This window comes from Sinocyclocheilus grahami, unplaced genomic scaffold (assembly GCF_001515645.1).
Source record: "Sinocyclocheilus grahami isolate Dianchi unplaced genomic scaffold, SAMN03320097.WGS_v1.1 scaffold1582.1, whole genome shotgun sequence".
In the NCBI taxonomy this organism is placed as follows: Eukaryota; Metazoa; Chordata; class Actinopteri; order Cypriniformes; family Cyprinidae; genus Sinocyclocheilus; species Sinocyclocheilus grahami.
The window spans coordinates 1-20,723 of NW_015506761.1; the positions used below are offsets into that span (position 1 = coordinate 1).

Below are 20,723 nucleotides of genomic sequence, written 5' to 3' on the forward strand. Positions count from 1 at the left end.
CAAGTCACGCCCTATTCTAACCTGGACTATCAAGCACACACTTTTGGGTTGACAGTGTTTAAGCTCATAACCTTTGTTTAATCATGCCTCGCGTTCTCCGCCATTCTGTAATGAATCAGCTCAAAGGGGAAATATTAATAATTAATCATAACTAGTTATAATCAATTATAAATATTTAGATCTGCTGTAAGTATTTACTTGACATCTCAGGGTCAACTGTCTGTCAATTCTAAGAATGTTAATTTCCTGGTTAAGGGAAATAACTTTCTTACTGTACAATACTACTCATGTACTAGCATGTAGCAGAAATCTGCATGATTAGGGACTACGATTATGAGCAAACAATGAACAACCTCAGGTGTGATACAAGTAAGACTTTATTAACTACATAAACACTTAAACTAGTCTAATATACACCTACACATACACACACACAAACACACGCATACATTTGGTATAGGAACAGGATTAAAGCTTAGGCAGTAAAGAGAAAAGAAATAAAGCATGAAGCTATGGGACCATTGGATATTCAGCAGATCTGCAGCCTGAAGGAAACATCAGCTTCTTAGTTCAAACACACCTTTGTAAAAAGGTGCAAATGATACTTAATGTATTAATTAATAAGACTAAGTTTGATACTTGCACGTCTTGTCTGTCTGACAGAGAGTCCCGATGCAATCTGAAGGCTCAAGTTGATCTTTGCTGAAGTTGGTTGATGGAAAAGAACCAGTTTGAGTCAGATGATCTTGGTGAATGGAAAGTCAAGGCCGAAGCCTGGCCCTGAGCATTTTTGTTCACATCCTCATCTTCTCAGAATCTAACAGAACCGCAGACTGGAGGCGGGTCACTGATGTGAGGCCTTTAAGGCCTTTTCCTATGAATTAATTAGAGAACAGTCCATTTCTCTTGTCATTATGTTTCTGTCTTATGAGGAAAATGAGTGAGTTTCTCTATTCGCATTCCTTTGGGCAATAAAACCAGTGATATCAGCATTGGTTGCCATGGAATCAGAGGCCTGTTCGTTCGCAGACATCCTGGCACCCAGCATGTTTATTGGGTGAGGGGTAATCTAATGAATCTAATGAATGAATAATTGAAATGAAAATCGAATGAATAATTGATTTGTTAAATCAAATGAAAAATGGTGTGTCTGATTGGTCCAGACGCTACAAGATGTTGTCAAATTTTTCCTTTGGGGACATAATTTGAAGATGGAAAAAGGTAATAAATAGCAATATATCGCAGAATATTGCAATATATTTAAAATAGCAATAATATTGTATCGTGTTAATATCGTATCGTGAGGCCTCTGGTGATTCCCACCCCTAGAAAAAGACCCCCATGTTTTTTCTTTGTGGGTTCTTCAAATGCCAAATATCAATTAGATCAAGACATTTGGATAGATTGTAAATCAGGGGATTAAATGAAAATGTGTTAAAAAGAGTAGGATATCTATTTTGCCATTCATCTGGAACAGCATTCAAATCTTCAATAATAATTTTATCTGTAAGATATGTGCTCTTCCATTCATCAATCATGGTAGCCATTTCCTGAAAAAAAAACAACCTATTAGTGGCCTTATTAGTGTAACCATAAACATCTAGCAACATATAGTTCCATTCTTTAAATTCAAGAACCAAAATAATCCAGTGACCCTCACTATTGCTTAAATTTACAATAATTTTAGTGTCCATTTGATTAAACAAAAAGGTGACTCCTGCAGAATGGGAAGTTCCATGAGAAACAAAAGCCTCTCCATACCATTGTTACTTCCAGAATCTCACATCTACATCTGCTGAATGTTTCTCTTGAAGAAAGAAACAATTAACCTTTACTTGCTCCTTGCAAAAAATAAAAAGTGCCTTATGTTTAACATTACACCTAATACCTCGAACATTTAAAGATAACAGTGTAAGGGAAACAGGTCAATTTAGCTCAAAGGGAATCATTTAAGATTTTAAAGGGAATTTGGACAGAATCACTGTTTTACGGCTGATCACTGAGATGGCCAGCGATTCATTGAACGGGCCACATAACATCAATTCTGCAATGGATATTTATATCCAAAATATAGTGAAAGCACTATTAATTAGCACAGTAACAAGATCGGCAGTTTAAGACATTAACTTGTAAGCACAAAACACAAGATAATTCTCTTTTCAATATAAATAAGGCTTTATTGGATACATCTAAGACATATAAACTAATCTAACACGTAAACACACGCATTCACACAAGTTGCAGAAAGAGAGAAAGTGAGGAAATAATTAGTTTAAGAGAATGAAAATGTGAAATCCCAAGTTTACAGCAATATGTGCAATTGCATAGAGCTGAACAACCATCAATCACTTAATTAACCCTCGCATTGAGATCCTCAATGAGGTTAAAATTTATATTAAATGCACCAGTTCAGCTAGAATCTGGAGGTACTTGCGTTGCGTTGCGTTGCGTTGCCTGTACGGGGGTTCCCTTTGTTGTGGTCCTTGCAGAACAGGGGGTTTCCCGCGGTCGCTGATTGGCTGGAAGTTCAGTCTTGGGAAGCCAGTGGTTGGGCGTTGGCTGACGACGCGGAGCTGTGGTCTGGTTAAAGTTTTAGACGACACTCGAGGTCAGACTCGGAGATGCGGCGTTAAGCAAAACTTAACTCGAAACACAAAACTCTCAACGGAAAATAAAATAAACTAAAGTAAAAAAATAGAAGTAAAGTTTGACGAGACTAGGTGGCGTTTCTCCTCATGGTTTTGGAAGACCTGGCGTGTAAGCCAGAGCACGCTCAAAAAGCTAAAGAAGCATGATTAAAATGCATAGCTCAAAGCTATGACTAAAAAGAGAGAAGTGAAACAAAGAGCGAGCAAAGAAGGGGCTGATTTGATGGTGTCCTGAGTATTTAAACTGGGCTTTTGGACACCTCCCAAATGGTGTTTTGACCAATTAGACGCTGCCTTTGCTGGGGGTGTTGTATATTTCTCCTCCCAGGTGCATGGAAAGGCAGTATCTGGGCCATTCTGTGAATGTATGAAGACCTAAGATTAAGAGGTCTGTAAGGAATCTCTGAAAGTCTGTTCTTTGTTAGAGTTGGGGGAAGTCAATCTACAGGGCTCGGGATTGTGTTTACTTTCATGTGAGGGTCATGCTGTCATCTCTTTGACCATTTAATCTTGATTACTTGCCCTAAAATTGACAATCTCCTTCCTGAGTTGTTATGATCAGTGTGTTCCTTTTGTGTTAATGTTGAAAGCTGTTCTGTGAAAGAGTTGGTTAGGCTTGCTTCAGACTGCCTAGTGCTAGGGTCTGATTTATGAACATCCTGTTGTCTTGGGCCTCTGTGGGATTCGGCTCCTCATGTTTCAACTATGTTTTGACCAAATCTTAGATTGTCTGATTCGGTCTGATATCCTACAACAGAGAAAAATACATAAACTTAGCTTAAAGAACTGCTAACTTTCAGCTATCATTATTTTTATACAGGCGTATATTTTAGTATCATACATTTAAGACAGATATAACCTTCACAACTCAAGATTGGCCCTATGGCCAACGATGATAACCATTCAAATAATAATTTTGATATTAACATTGTATACAGTATATAATGAAAAACCTGATAACACAGTCACAACATCTTAACCCTCTGGGGTCGACTAACGCGGATACGCGTTTTGTGGCATCTTCTCCTGATAACACCGAAAATAACTTAAATTACACTTTCAGTTTTGATCTTACAGATAAGAGAAATACATCAATCGAATCTGTAAACGGTCTACTTTTATTTGTATACACACATAATAACAACAAAACTTTGTGCATTTATAAAATAAAGAAAACAATCATGGTGCGCTGTCTGCCACCTTGGTCTGCGTGATCTTTATTTAGAAATGTGTCATTAAAATGAACTGTAACTCAGTAAATACTCAACAAAGAGACATGAGAGATATATCTATAGAAAGCTTGACATGTCTACTTTTAAACTAAGCAAGTCTTATCGAAAGCAAATATTCTGTGATAAAGTAATCCATATGAAACCAACGAGATGTCCAGTCTTTCACGTCTCCCTTCATTATATCTAATGCGACCACGCCCATGCGCTGAGCGCGCTATAGATATTATAATCATCCACATGAAGCACACTGCGTGTAAATGCCCACATCACAGCAAACAAAGCAGCAAGACCTCAAGTTTTACTGTTCGCGTCACGCTGAGAGGAATAAGACAGAATTCACCTCAAGAAGCTTTGGATTACCTCAGGAAAAAACAATGCAGCGGCTTGATCCAGCAGTGATCATAAACATGAGTAAGTCTTTTTTTATTAACCTACTTGTATTAGTTTTCCAGCATGCTTACTTTTTTATTTCAGATGTGAGAATAACAGTGCTAAAGAACCTGTTGCAAAGAGAGCCAAAGCAAAGCAGCCCACTTGGTCATGGAAATGGAGATTCCTGCCTGCACAAGAACTTGGACCACAGTTAAGACCATGTGATGCACACATTCCCATGAGTTATTTTATGTGATAGTTATATGTATTCTAAATAAACTACAAACAAAAAATATATACATTTCTTTTTTCCACCTGACTGAGCAGCTCATTATGCAGGCCTTTGTCTTCTCAGGTGTGAATCACAGCATTATGCATGATCATTTACGCCTACTCGCATATACCTTTTCTACACAAAAAGTGTCTTAGAACATTTTAATCAATATATTGTTTTCTGTGAATGAGTGATTAAGATGATTTTCACATAATTTTGAAGCAAAAACTCTAGACTTCAAGAAGTGTTGAATTTATAATTTTGTTCAGTGTATATATGTATATATATATATATATATATATATATATATATATATTAGTTTAATGTGTATTAAATTGAGCAGAAATGAAGGGTTATACTGTAATCGTATATGTTTATTCACGATGCCTTCAGCTCAAAACACAGTTTACAAACATCAGCATGGATTCCGATCGTGGAACGAATGAAGCAGAATTGAATTATTAACAGACTTATGCATGACACTTACACTGTGTCTCGACCGGAAGCGAGCAGTAAGACGCGTTGTGACAAAAGCCAGCAGAACCTATTTATTATAATCAATACTGTCTACACTGAATGCGAAATTCCCAAGAGCAAACGGATTCCCCATTATTCCTGACATAGTCCAAGCTCTTTGCAATATGTGCTTTGCCGCTTCAAGCAGTCGCTTCCGTATAGTGTTGCGCTGCGCCATGCACTGTGGAAGCTTCTGTTACGAAGAAAAAAATCCTTGTATGTGTAAACATACCTGGCAATAAATCTGATTTGATTCTGATTCTGAAATATCACTGATTATAATCAATGGGCTCTACTGTCTTTTTTGCTTTCGCTCGTGTCCTGTGTAGACACAGTGGCATGCTAATCACTTTCACACCAAATATAGGCTACTTTAAAACAAACATCAGAGACCGCTTAGACAAATGTTTCACATGCTGAGAATGCTTACCTAACATATAAGTATATAAATCATAAATGTTTAAGAATCACCTAGGCTACCTCTGGGTGATTCATGATCAGCTAGATCTTAAACCACACGCTCACGCCAGAAAACTTTGTTTAACTTTACAGTCTAAGATTTCAGAACAAAAAAAATTGCTTTTTGAAAATACATGTCTATAAAACGCTGCCATAAAAAAATATTCAGTTGTGTTCAATTTCAAATGTTTAATATTCAAGTGAAAAAAATCTAATTCATAACAATGTTAAATGCCACATAATATTCAGTTTTGTTAAATGACACTTGTCAATAATTCAAATTTACACAATACAAATTAAATTATTGTTGTCATATTATAAGCTCCATATAATAGTTTTTCATATAACATTATGTATAAACTTAATACATGACCTAGAATATTTATTTAGCTAAATCTTGTCCTTTAAATTTCATCTTATATTTATTAATTAAAAATTGTTGCTGCTCCAATTAAGCTCATTGTGCTCCCTTTAAGCTCTTCCACACTGAATGTCTATTTAAATACTTCATAACAACATACTTTAAATATTAACTGATGGTTGTCACTTTAAGTTAATCTTTATAAAATAATTAATAACTTATTTTCACAACTTTAAGATGACAAAATCTAGACATAACTATAGTTTATGCCCAAAGATGAAAGAGTCATGTCATCTGTACAAAGAAGGAGACATCAGAAACCTGTCATATCTGTCCAGGAAAAAATAAAATAAAACGATTAAAAGCTGGAATACACTATACATGACTTAAAATTTAAACAGATTTTTAAAACACCAGCTAGGCATCATACACTTACTGACTTTGTAGATAGTCACAAAGGAAAACTGGGCATCATACAGTAAACGACTGAGCATCACACACTACCAGATTTTAAATTCCTTCAGATCACAACAAACTCATCCAGAAACGTGCACATTGTTGCTGGTAGACGTATGACAAATGAAAACAATATGTGTTCTAAAATCAGCGGAAAATATCAAACATGTTTGATATCCTCCAACTGGGTGGAATCAAAGTCTGAAGCTAAAAAATCGGAGTTTGTGACCATCATACAGTACACAATGAGGCTAGTTTCTGTGCTCAACCCATGATTGAAATGTTTTATTGGTTTGTTTTGTTATTTGAATATGTGTTACTTAGCTGACCGTGGACCAGTCATGATGTTGCAATGTGTTTGAATGAGATTCAAGATTCAAGATTCAAAAAACTTTATTAATCCCAGAGGGAAATTGCTCTCAAGAAAGAAAGAAAGAAATGAAAGAAAGAAAAAATATAATAAAATTTATAAATATATACCTATATATCAATAAAATTAAAAATGAATAAGTAAAACATACAAATAATAATATAAAACTAGACCAGTGAAAATGGTAGTTTAGCTCAAATATGAAATTAATTAAAGTGAAATGGAATAACAAATGTGGAATATAATAAGTCCAGTATGGTAATGGTAATTAAGTACAGTAGTTATATAGTATGCATTGCACACTAATTTTAGTATTAATAAATAGGCAGTAATAATAATAATAATTTGCATTGCACAAGAAAAGTCCCTTATTGCATATGAAATGAACATGTATTACACATGCATTACTCAAAAATGTTCCAGCACTTATAGAGAGGAGTTGTACAGCCTGATGGCCACAGGGATAAAGGTTCTTCTGAAGCGCTCAGTGGAACACTTGGCAGTAATCAGTCTCTGGGTGAATGTGCTCCTCTGGTCGACCAGCACACTGTGTAGTGGGTGAGAAGGATTGTCCGGGATTGAGTAAAGTTTTGACAACATCCTTCTCTCAGCCACAACATGAACAGGGTCCAGCTCCATGCCAAGTACAGAGCCAGCCCTCCTAATTAGTTTGTCCAGTTTATTTCTGTCTGCCACCTTCATACTACTTCCCCAACAGACCACTACATAGAAAATGACACTAGACACCATAGACTCATAGAACATCTGCAGCATAGTGTTGCAGACGTTAAAAGACTTGAGCCTCCTCAGAAAATACAGGCTGCTTTGACCTTTCTTGAAGAGTGCTGTTGAATTTGATGTCCAGTCCAGTTTGTTGTCTATATGGACTCCCAGGTATTTGTAATCTGCAACAATCTCCACTTCCTCACCATGGAGAGACAAAGGAGTGACGGGGGTCCTGGATTTTCTAAAGTCCACTACAAGTTCCTTTGTTTTCCTGACATTGAGCTGTAGGTGGTTTAGCTCACTCCAGGTAATAAAATAAATCCACTACCGTCTGATACTCTGAGGTGTCACCACCCTGAATACATTCTACAACCACAGAGTAATCAGAGAACTTCTGAAGATGGCAGAATTCGGAGTTGTAACTAAAATCAGATGTATACAGGCTGAAGAGGAAGGGAGAAAGAACTGTCCCCTGAGGAGCACCGGTGCTGCAGATCACAGTGTCGGACACAGTTCTGTATGCGGACGTACTGGGGGCGGCCAGTGAGGTAGGCCATAATCCAAGAGACCAGAGGAGTGTACACCTGCATGTTCTTCAACTTCTCCTCCAGTAGAGTGGGCCTGATGGTGTTAAAGGCACTAGAGATGTCAAAAAACATAAACGTCACAGAGCTCCCTGCTTTCTCTAGGTGAGTATAGGTTCGATGGAACAGGTGGACGATGGCATCATCCACTCCAAGTTGAGGCTGGTAGGCAAACTGTAACGAATCAAGGAAAGGTTTGACAAGGGGCCGAATGGATCTGAGGATCAGTCTCTCAAAAACTTTCATTATGTGAGAGGTCAGCGCTACTGGCCTCTAGTCATTGGGTACACAGGGCCGTGCAACTTTTGGCACCGGCACTAAGCGAGATGTTTTCCATAGCACTGGAACCCTCTCCAGATATAGGCTCAGGTTAAAGATGTATTGTAGCACACCACAAAGTTGCGGGGCACAGGCTTTCAGTATTCTTGGACTGATTCCATCAGGGCCCACAGCCTTTGTGGGGCTAAGCCTGCTCAATTCCCTTCTTACTTGATCCTCTGAGATGGTGATGGTTCCAGAGGAATCTGGCATAGTGGTCACTACATGGGGGGGATGGACTAGTGAATGTGTAGAGAAGTTATAGGAGGGGAGCATTTGAGACTTCACATCAAATCTACTGAAGAAAAGATTAAGCTCATTAGCATGGTCTATATTGCCCTCCAACAGCTAGCTGCCGGTTTTGTAGCCAGTGATGGTTCTCATGCCTCTCCACACCTCCCTCAAGTTATTTTGTTGCAGGCTATTTTCCAATTTCCTCCTGTACTTTTCCTTTCCCTCCCTTATCTTGACAGACAGCAGTCTTTGAGCCCTCTTAGCTTCCTCCTTATCACCCGTCCTAAAAGACCTCTTTTTTATCATTGAGAGCACCTTTAATGTCCTTGGTGACCCAGGGTTTATTGTTAGGGAAACAATAAATAGTTTTCAGGGGCATGCAGATGTCAACACAGAAATTAATATATTCCGTGGTGCAGTCAGTCAATTGGTCAATGTCCTCACCCTGTGGCTCACAGAGCACCTCCCAGTTAGTAGACTCAAAGCACTCCTGCAGGGCAGTATTGGCTTCATCAGACCATTTCCTCACCTTCCTGACAGTAGCAGGTTGCCTCTGAACCAGGGGTTTGTATATTGGAAGGAGATGGATCAGGTTGTGATCTGACCTGCCTAGTGGGAGGAGGGCTGAAGAGCTGTTGGCCCCTTTAACATTTGAATACATCAAGTCTAGGGTCCTGACACCTCCGGTGTAACAATCCACATACTGAGTGAAGGTAGGAAGTGTTTTCGTGAGGGACGATTGATTGAAGTCACTGGAGATGAGATACAAGGCGTCGGGGTGGCGAGTCTGAAGTTTGGCAGTGACTGAGTATATGAGATCGCATGCGCCCGCAGCATTAGCGGATGGAGGAATGTAGACAGCGATTAAAATGGCGTGAGAGAACTCTCTAGGCATGTAGTATGGGTGAAGCCCCACAGCTAAAAGTTCAATATCAGGGCTGCAAACACGCTCTTTCACAGTTACATGACCCAGGTGGCACCACATGTTGCTAATATAAACAGCCAGTCCTCCTCCTCTCCTCTTACCGCACTCCTCTCTTCTCCGGTCTCCCCGCACTGCACTGAAGCCATTTATATTAATGCTGGAATCAGGTATGCCATCATGTAACCATGTCTCCGTAATACACATCAGACTGCATTCGCGAAAGATGTTCTCCCTGCTTACTAAGGGCACTTAGTAATGACACTTCACAATGAATATAAATTGATCAAACTGAATGCCTTGTTTCTTGATTTTAATGTTCTGTTTTTTTGTGTGATTGACTCTGTCCCTTCAAAAAAACATTTTTTTCAATTATTCTTTAAAACATTTTTTTAAAGAAGAATTTTTAATAAAACATGATGTGAGCTTATTGGAAACGGGTGTGCTTAAAGGGTACAAAAAAATTACTCTTACGCACAGCCAGACCTTTTGCATTTAATGATGTGCATCTTATTTGAAATGATTCTGTCATTTAAAATAAAATTAAATATTAAGAGATTAAGAGATTGAGAGATTAATATTATATTTTAACATAACTTATTGTACTGAAACTGATATCTTTGATTTTTGTGAGCTTAATAGCTACGTTTACCCCTAGAGAGCGAGAGATATGTAGAGTGTCCTAATACATGTTTATTCAAAGAAAGGAGAGAGAAAATAAAGATTGCAGATGTTTATAAAACAAGAATAGGTTACAGGAACTTTTATATAATTGAGGAAACATCCATTTACAAAAAGGGTTAGACTGTACAGACTTCTTTAACTGTATCTAAAAGTGTAATCCACGTTTGTCTACTATCATAAGCTCTTTAATTAGTTTGAATGACAGATCAAAAATGTTTTTATAAAATAAAGAGCATTCACACATAAACACACGGTTGGCTCATCTGGAACAAATGTGGGCTTAAATGATACACATGTATTTTATAAGCCCTCCCCAGATTTATAAAGTACTGTATGCTCAAGTTTAAAACTTACATTTGGAGGGGCTTTAATAGGGTCATTTCCTTTACTGTCATAGTGAGGGGTGTGTATGCATGTCAATTTGTATCTGTATGTGAAAGTGTGTATGTTTGTGTTAGGCATGCTCATTCTGTTCAATATTTGCAACAAGTCCCTTTGTATCAATTGTGGCAGGAGACCGTATCAGGTCAGAATTTATGTAGAGTCTGTTGTCAAACGTACATTCTCCAATCACAGGCCTAGGGATTTTCTTAAAAAACAAAAATGTGGCAAGCCCTGCCATAGCAATGATGACCAAGACAACCCCTACTGCGATACCAGCAGAGCCATGAGGGGCCTCTTCCACCGCAATGACTGCAATGCAAAAACAGAAATTAGTAGCAACATTAAAATATGTCTAGAATAAGAATTTAGAGATATATGTATGGTTATTTTATATTTAGGGCTGTCAAGAGTGATAAGAATATTGAGGCCACGAGGCCACGCCCCACCCTGTCAAAGAAAATTTCCTGTGAGGAGATACTTTGATATAAATATCTGTCTGCCTGTCTGTGTGTGTGTGTGTGTGTGTGTGTGTGTGGAAGTCGACAACTTTATTTAAAAGTTTTCTATTTCAGTTATAGTAATGTATGCTCATCAAGTTTTTAAACTGACAGTTAAGTTTGAAACAGAGCATGGTTCACATGAAAAATTGGTGAAAATGTAAAAGCTGTCATGTGGGCTGCACTACGTGTAAGAGGTGCTCTGAGTTCTGTCACAATACAACTGTGCCGTGATTCATGCAAATATGAAAATGACTCGGTCCAAACTCATCCAGGGAGTAACCAGTGCATACAATGAGTAAGGTATGGGCCTGCATAATTTGTTCTAACTCTAACTTTCCAACCATGCTCCAGTTGGTTCAACTCCAACTCTAATCAAAAACACCTGAACCAGCTAATCAAGGTGTACATGGATACTTGAAATTCACCGGCAGTTGTGATGGAGCAGAGCTATCTACAATCATGAAGAGATAAGCCATCTAGTCTAATCACATTCTTCTTTCTTTTCTTTTCTTTTCAGTTGACAGTCTTGTTTTCTAAGTTTTGCCGCAAAGCCATGTCTCCATCCTTGTTGTTGCCCACCTCAAACCTCAACTAGCCTAGGACAGCGTTTCCCAACCTTTTTTCTGTCACGGTACAGTTTTAATATGTAAAAAATTCCACGGCACACCTCTAAGCATAAAAAAAAATAGAAAGGGGAAAAGTTATTTTTTTCAATAATTAAATATTTTGTCATCAGAGTTGGTATTTTGGTTTTATATATAGGATCAGACACTTGCGCTTAATATTTTCTAAAAAAATCATACTCAAATGGAGTTAACAAGGTTTTTGATGTGACAGAGATCTGTGTTTTGTCCATCATTAGAACGGCCGCATCTGAGGCAGTAAATTAATTGCATAACGTTTTCATCAGTTTGCATGTTTATTGTAGCTATTTGGGCACTCGGTTTCTCTTGTTGTTTAATACACTTGGCCAAAATCTTATGATATAAAAGACGAACAGCTATGTACAGGATATTTAAAATGTACAAAAGTGTATTGGCTACAATTAGACAGCAAATACTAAGACTCTTCTCTGTTCTTTAAACACACAAAAACATTAGCTTTATAGACAGTGTTTCTCGAGTAAAGGAAACATTGTACTTATTCAAACATCAGTTCTTTATTTACCCTTACATTCCAAATAAGTAAGTGTCTGTCGTCATACTGCGCAGCGCGGCACTTCATTCTGAATGGAGGCGGGGCGGAGTTATGAGGTTTGACTGACAATTTGAGGATCCAATGGCGTAACGAGGTTTAGTCACAAGCTCTTTTGAATGCTTTTCATTGGTTAAATATTTGTAAAACCCACAAACAGACATAACGATGACCAATAGCACTGATTTAAAGGGGTCATCGGATGCCCATTTTCCACAAGTTGATATGATTTTTTAGGGTCTTAATGAAAAGTCTATAACATACTTTGGTTAAAATTTCTCAATGGTAGTGTAAAACAACACCCTTTTTACCTTGTCAAAAACAGCTCTGTTCACAGCAAGCTGTTTAAAGTGCATGTCCCTTTAAATGCTAATGAGCTCTGCTCACCCCACCCCTCTCTTCTGTGGGGTTACGAGCCATTCTCATGAGACTGTAAACGATTTGCAAATATTCATAAAAAAAACGTATATTCACTTCTTCTGTATGTGAAGCTGGATCACGAATGATTCATGCGAACTTATGCCGAGTTCACACTGCACGATATTAGCCCGATTTTTCACTCGCCGACAGGTTTTGCGAAATCGCCGACAAATGCCTGACATCGGAGGCAAATCGGTGTTCATTCACGCGAGTGACAATCACGCAGTGTGAATGGTCAAAGACGCGATCTGAGGTGATCTGAGTGACAATCACGCTGTGTGAAATGAGTTCTGACTGAAAAACACATCGGCGATGACCTACAGCCAATGAGAGACCAAGATACAGGGCAGAGGGAAGTTCGGGGAGGAGTTATAGACCAGAATATCAGTATTTTAATAGATATATGAACAATTATATCATACAGAAACAAGCACAAACATTTGCTTGACCAGCCACAACATCAACATAACAGTTATTGCAAAATGATTTACCTCCAACTCTCTTTGCAGAACATGCACCCAATCCCTGTTCTCTTCATCTCCCTCCTGCATAATCTGTTTTTCTTTTTCTCCTTGTAGCTGGAAATCAGCTCACAGACAATTTGCGGGCTATATATATTTTTTTTTAATAATTACAGTCTTGCTCGCGAGAACTCCGGTCTGACGCATGTGGGTTCTCGCGTTATTTCCTTATCACTTCTCGCATGTGTTTTGTTGTGAAACTTAGTTTGCGGACCAGACAGAGCTGTCGGCGATTCTTCCTATTGTGAAGTCATGCAATGTGAAACCCCCTGTCGCCGATCCATCGTGAAATGTGAACACAGCAGCAACTGAATGCTACCCCAGATAGTCATGCAGTGTGAAAACAACGGCGATCCGACAAGTTTGAAAATCGTGCAGTGTGAACTCGGCATTAGACGCATTTAGGTAGCTCGGGGGCGCATTGCCTTCAAAAACAAACGTAATCCTCTGCGTCTTCAGAGGCTCAGATGTTATGAGTAAATGACAACTGCTATGTTCATTATTACATCCAACAACAAAACACCTCAATCACTTAGGAGGGAATCTTGTCTACCCCTGCTCCAGTGTTAAAACAATGGCGGAAGTTTTCCAGCTCACTCAGGGTGGGTCTACGCTTAAACGCCAGTGTCATTCAATAGTCGTGGGAGGGGCCTGTGCAGAACTACGTCACTCAGCCAAGAATCTCAGAACAGCCTGATTTGAGAAAGTGATCATTATTATTGGGATTTAAAAAAGCACTGGGTGGATTTTTATCATTAAGGGGTGGATGTGTGTACACACTGCCAAAACACATTTATGTTTTGCATCCGATGACCCCTTTAAAATAATAATAACGAAATATAATAGAGATAAGGACATTTTTGATAATTTTCCACGGCACATCCGACAACCTGTCACAGCACACTAGTGTGCCGCGACACAGTGGTTGGGAAACACTGGCTTAGGAGATGTAACTGCTAGACCAATCAGACACATCATTATTTGCAGTGCTTGAAGTGAGCACTTCTATATTTTAGTCTTTAGAGTATCAGCATTTTTTTCTTGCATACTGGCACTTCTGACATGTTGCTCGTACTCAGAGTCAAAGTGTCAGTGTCAGTATCTGGGTGATTAGAAATTACACTATATAAATCACACTACCAGGCGGGGTCATCTTTCATCTCGACAAATCACGTGAATGAAAGCAAGCGGAGTCTGTCTCAGGGGTTTTCAATGAGTGGGGCATATGATTTATTTTGTAGGTTTGATATATATCATGTCTTTGTTTAGCAAGATTTCACATCAGTTTTAATTAATTTGGCAAAGACAGTACCCCAAATGATAATTTAAAGCCATTATGGTTAAATAAGAAATGTTTCAAATAGTTCCTTTCCGAGGGAACTTCGAGCTGTGTCCTCTAGCGGTCGCTACGGGAACGCCTTCGGCAATACCGGTGTCTGAAACATACATAAAAACATGACAATAACATTACTATGACGCCACTAATATAACGTGACCACAGTATAAAAGGGCGCAGAGAGAACACATCATCCTCTTCTTCATCTTTAAAGGGACTGTTTTGTTTGAATCTGCATACCGGTAAGAACGCGTGCAACCATGGCGAGCACTAGTAAGGTGTTTCTCAGGTGGACCTGGCCGATGAGTTGAAAAAGGGGTTTTGCCTTTCTCGCTCGTCAATCACGGACGAGAGTGAGCTGCTGAATGATGATTATTACTTCATGACTATTTCTCTGACGTCATCCGGTCCAGAGGCTAGAGCTCTGCTGGTTCCAAGCCAGGAAGAGCAGGAGTTGTTAGATGAGGATGAGGAAATTGAGACTGAGTCCTCCCAATCCTCCTGTCCTGCATACACGGAGCTGCTTGTGGTTATGGAACACGCCACGGCGAGACTTGACTTGCCGTGGAAGTGGGCCAGGAAGGTGACTCCTCGTGATTGTCTCGACGAGCATTATCTTTCTGATAAACAACTCCAGTTCAGTTGAGCCTTCCTTTTCTTCATGATCTTCATTTCAGCAAACTAGTTATGCCAACATCGAATGGGTGCGTGAAAGCGGATATGAGAAGATACCCCCTATTGAAGAGACGCTAAGCTTGCTCTCTTTCTATGGGCAAGACATCTTATTTTAAGGCTCCCTCCTTGCCATCCTCTTCAAATTACATCTCATCTGAATGCCATCTTCCCTTGACTAAATATTTTTCTGGTCGACTAGTAGTCATTCATTTTAAGCATTAGTCGACTAATCTCACATTTATTAATAAGCCATTTAAATCATTATAATGAGCCTTTAACTGCCTACATAGTGTAACGAATCAACTCATGGGAAATATGAATAATTAACCATAACTAGTTATAATTAATTATGAATATTTTAGATCCGCTGTAGATATTTACTTGACCTCTCAGGGTCAACTCTGTCAATTCTAAGAACGTTAATTTCCTGGTTAAGGGAAATAACTTCTTACTGTACAATTCTACAAAAAGGTTGTAGCGTAAATCTTGCATAATAAGTGACTCCGGTTATAAGCAAACAATGAACACGTCAAGTGTGATACAAGTAAGGTTTTATTAACTACATAAACACTTAAACTAGTCCAACAGACTACATAAACACATAAACTGGTCTAACATACACATATACACGTAAATATAGAACCAGGGGCCTGTTCAGCTTCCTGGGGTGTTAAAGAGTATTTGTTAAATCTAGCTAACAAAATATGTATTGTGTGTTTGAGTGGTCCAGACGCTACAATAGCCTAATAAGTGCTCAAGCACACCCATAAAGCTTGCCACAGCACACCAGCAGATTATGAATGTGTCCAGGAAAAACAGTAAGGTGGCTGCATTAACATTTTAATAATGTATTGATACACTAGTTTTCAGCTTAAGAGATGAAATTAGTGGCACAGACTCATTATCTCCGCAGTAGTGGACGTGCCTGTATGCATGTTTCATACGAATGACATAATCTGAGAATATTTGTTTTCCATTGGAATTGGTTCATTTTAAAGTAGACATGTCGCTCTCTATATAGATATGTTTTTCATGCCTGTAAGGCAAGTATACACAAAGTTTTGCGCTCAAGAGAGCAGAAAGTGCATCCTGTTTGCTTTCATTATTTTATAAAAGAGCAACGTTTTGCTGTTATTGTGAGTGCACACAAATAAACATAGAGTCTTTACAGATTCGAAAGACTAATTACTGTTGTCTGTATGACCAAAAATGACGGAGTATTTTGAGAGCAAGTGAGCGCACTGGCGCACTGAGCATGCCCAACACAACCTGAATCCTGTTCTTTATTCTCTATCTGAGGTCAGTCTGCATTCTGAGCATGGTAGTGCTCCCCTCACATGCGGGAGGGTTATTTGAGCTTCTTCGCTCCTAAGCAGAGCATGCGAGTTTTCCTCTCCTCAGAGAGTTGAGAGTCTAGCTCCTGGGTTATAGACCGCTCTTTCTCGCTGAGCTGAGTGGAAACTCTGGAAACTCCATTGAGTAGCTATCTCAGGTGGTTGGGCCCTTTACGCCTCCCTGCTAGACTTGTTTTGTGGTTGAGAACGCACCCCTCATTCTTAAGGGTCACCTATGAGCATGCCGCTCCCAATTGAGCATCTGAGTGCCTCTCCCACTCCTGGGAAGTCGGGCCCTCCACTCTCCGAGCTCCGTCCAGCAACCACATCAGGTAGTTAGGATCTGCCTCCCTTATAGGCTGGCTGCTCTTATGATTAAGTTTAGTAGCGCTCCCATCGTTTGGGGGTCACCTTGAGCGCGCTGCTCCCAACTGAGCATTTGAAATCTCCTCTTGGTTTCTGAGTTGAGCATGGTCCAAAATCCATGTTTATGGTAAGTGTGTGCACTATATGTTTCACACACTTTTTTAAAATTAAAAAATGGTGAGGGTGAGGGTAAAGCAATGCTAGCTTTGTTCCATTTCTATGAGTCGGCTCAGGACCCAGTTTTGATAGTCCACGTTAGACATTCTACTACTAACTATAAGTAATTTTGCAACTACATATCAAATAATTTTCATTAATTTGCAACTACATGTCTACTAACTCTCAGAGTAGACTGTTAGGTTAGGTTTAGGGTTAGTAGAATACGTTTACATATAATTGCAAAGTTTCTCAATGTTAGTATGTCTGTGAGAAGATGGGGTTGAGTCCTCTCCCCACTGCTCTTCTCCCTGTACACCAACGACTGCACCTCTAAAGACCCCTCTGTCAAGCTCCTGAAGTTCGCAGATGATACCACACTTATCGGCCTCATACAGGATGGGGATGAGCCTGCTTACATACAAGAGGTTGAGCAGCTGGCTGTCTGGTGCAGTCTTAAGAACCTGGAGCTGAACACACTCAAAACAGTGGAGATGATCATGGACTTCAGGAGAAACATCCCTGCACTCCCCACTCTGATGAGTCATTCAGATTCCTGGGAACCACCATCTCTCAGGACCTGAAGTGGGACACTCACATCGACTCCATTGTAAAAAAGGCCCAACAAAGGTTGTACTTCCTTCGCCAGCTGAGGAAATTCAACCTGCCACAGGAGCTGCTGAATCAGTTCTACTCAGCCATCATCGAGTCTGTTCTGTGCACATTAATAACTGTCTGGTTTGGTTCAGCTACAAAATCAGACACCAGAAGACTACAGAGAACGGTTCTGACTGCCGAGAGGATTATTGGTGCTCCCCTGCCGACCCTTCAAGAACTGTATACATCCAGAGTGAGGAAAAGGGCTCAGAAAATCAATCTGGATCCCTCACATCCAAGCCATCCCCTTTTTGAACTTTTGCCATCTGGTCGGCGCTTCAGAGCCGCAAATACCAGGACAGCCAGGCACAAAAACAGTTTCTTCCCCCAGGCAATCTACCTTATGAACAGTTAAATGTTCCCCCCATTATGCAATAAAGATATGTGCAATAATCTTATATTTATTTGTTACCACCTACATCCTAGTACATCCCTGCATCTCACTCTATTATATTCCTATTCTATCATCTATAACACAACTGTACATACAATTTATTTATTTTTATTTATTTTTTATTTTTGTCTATTTATATTTACATGTGTGTATTTTTATTCTCATCTTATTTTTATTGTCTGTGTGTTGTTGTTGTCTCCGTGTACTGGAAGCTTCTGACACTAAAACAAATTCCTTGTATGCACAATCATACTTGGCAATAAAGCTCTTTCTGATTCTGATTCTATGTTGTATGCTGTGTACCCATCAATATAAAGTTTTAGAAGGTATTAAGCAGACAGTCTACTAATACTCTAATGACTGTTAGTTGACATGTAGTTGCAAAGTTACTTACTGTTAATAGAATGTCAAAAGTGGACTATCAAAATAAAGTGTTACCCAGTTTTTTACTCTGGGCCCCACTCTGCTTTTGTATCCTGATGATACCTACTCAGTTTAGCTGGATAGCGCTCCCCTAATTCTAGAGCGTCACCTGTGAACATGCTCCATTAGATAGCCATACTAGGTTGCTAGGCCCTGTCTGCCTCCCTAATAGGCTGCTCTCTCGGTTGAGCTTAATGTGCTCCCCTTGCTAAAGGGTTGCCTGTGTGCACAGTGCTCCCGAATCATATGCTTATGCTCCCATCCATAGACATGATGATCTACAGTAGTGCTCTGGTTCTGTGACTTGAAGCTGTACGGAATGCTCTGCTACTCTTAAGCATGTTTCAGTCACACCAAGTCCCTAGGGCTGTCTTGGTCTCAGGTGACCTTTAGTAACGGTAATTCTAAAATCCATATTTATGGTAAGTGCACATGCTAGGTCTTTGTGCACTTCTCTAAAATCCATGTACATTGTAAATGTGCATGCTCAGACATTTGCACATTTTTCTAAAATCCTTTTTGGTAAGGGTGATGCACTGCCAGCCTTGTTCCCTTTCTCTAAGTTTTCTTTGGCCCCACTTCGCTCATGTATCCTTGATGATACCTCTTTAGACAGGATGTTTGCTACCGAACTCCTGGAGTATTCTGTAGATCATCTAGCTGCTTGTTACTCGCAACCTTGATACTCGACCATATCTCCTTAAATGAATCTCATTGCCTATCTGATTCCAAGCCTTTAAGCTCTGCCTGGGATTCAGGCTTTCTCAAGCTCAGCCCCTAACAGGTAAGTTCATTGTAGCATACAGCTCAGGCCTTTGGCTGAAGGGGATAATGTCACTTACAGCCATCGAGGCATCCTATTGGCAACTCGCTTGTTTATGGTTGAGTTGGTACTTAGTGCTCGCCTTGGTACTTGGCTTGCACTCCCCTCAGCATCAGCATCAGCATGGCAGCATGGGTATATTGTTCCCTGTAGTGACCGCAGTTCAAAGTTGATTCGCCCTTTTATACTGTGCTCACGCCGGTAGTGACATCATAGGCTATCACCGGCCAATGTTATTGTCGTGTTTTTATGTATACTTCAGACAATGGTCATGCCGAAGGCATTCCCAGTAGCAACTGCTAGAGGATGCATTGTCTCGTTCTCTTCTCAGGGAACCATGGTTAAATACGTAACCTGAGACAAACTTTAGAATTATTTTTTTATTTTTTTATTCATTCATTCCATTTGGCTGATTGAACGAAACAGTTTTCTTCATTAATGGGCCATTGAATCATTGATTCACCCGATTGGGTGGGCCGAGTGCATTAATTGCATTAAAGATTTTAATTAGATTAACCTGTTAAATAGACAGCCCTAATATATAGATCAGTAGACCAAGATTGCAGGGAACGCTGGGCACAATCGCACTCATGACCAGTGTGATAGCCCCCAAAAACTCATCTACAAGGATGTGTGTGTGTTGAATATGGACACTTGTGTTGGTGCTATCAAACAGAATTAATTGGAATTTTACAAAATGTAATAGGTAAATGTGTGATTATATAAAAAAACATTCATTTGTAAACTTTGACAGCCCTAATTATAATTAATTACAATTAACTCCTTGCAGAACTTGAAATGTAGATGTATTACATACGTGGTATTGATGGTTTCTCTGTTGGTGGTATAACTGAAATATAAAGACATATTTGTACAAGCTTATGAAAGGTAATCTCTAATATTAAACTGAATGTAAAAAATAGAGTTGCATTTGCATATTTGTTTGGACAACTAACCTTTTGCAGTCTTGCAAATATAAGGCTTGTAAGAATTGCAGTTTGTGGTACTCCACATACCAGTGTTTGACTGGACTTCCACACAGCTACCAAAATCACCGGGCATCTGGGGTTTCCAGTTTGTGTAATCTACCACCATATTATCAATCCACATCCATTCTCCTGTGACACACACACATACACACACATCAGATGATGCTTCTGAGATCATTTTGAGAATTGTTTGTTTGGATTAAATACATTTCTAACCCATATGACTGCGGTGCATGCCAATCCAGAATGATTTGATTCCATCCTGCATGATCTCAGTATTCCGACTAATAAACATGGATTCTATTGGGTCTTCGATACTCACCAGTGATGCTCCTGAAATTAGAGACCAGTTTTATTTTTACAGTCACCAAAAAGAAAACAAAAAGTGGTCCAAT

At 39.3% G+C, this 20,723-nt stretch overlaps 1 protein-coding gene across 1 annotated transcript in view; it reads right to left on the reverse strand.

Annotated features, from left to right (window-relative positions):
• Window positions 1-10,157: 10,157 nt before the first annotated feature.
• The window catches only part of LOC107571351 (macrophage mannose receptor 1-like), a 51,889-nt gene continuing 41,323 nt past the window's right edge, over window positions 10,158-20,723 (reverse strand). The window contains exons 11-14 of the mRNA XM_016257673.1: window positions 20,545-20,661; window positions 20,296-20,457; window positions 20,157-20,189; window positions 10,158-10,849 (exon numbers count right to left, since the gene is read on the reverse strand). Of these exons, the coding sequence (XP_016113159.1) occupies window positions 10,611-10,849; window positions 20,157-20,189; window positions 20,296-20,457; window positions 20,545-20,661 (551 nt within the window). The 3' untranslated portion in view covers window positions 10,158-10,610. The remainder of the gene's footprint in view (window positions 10,850-20,156; window positions 20,190-20,295; window positions 20,458-20,544; window positions 20,662-20,723) is intronic.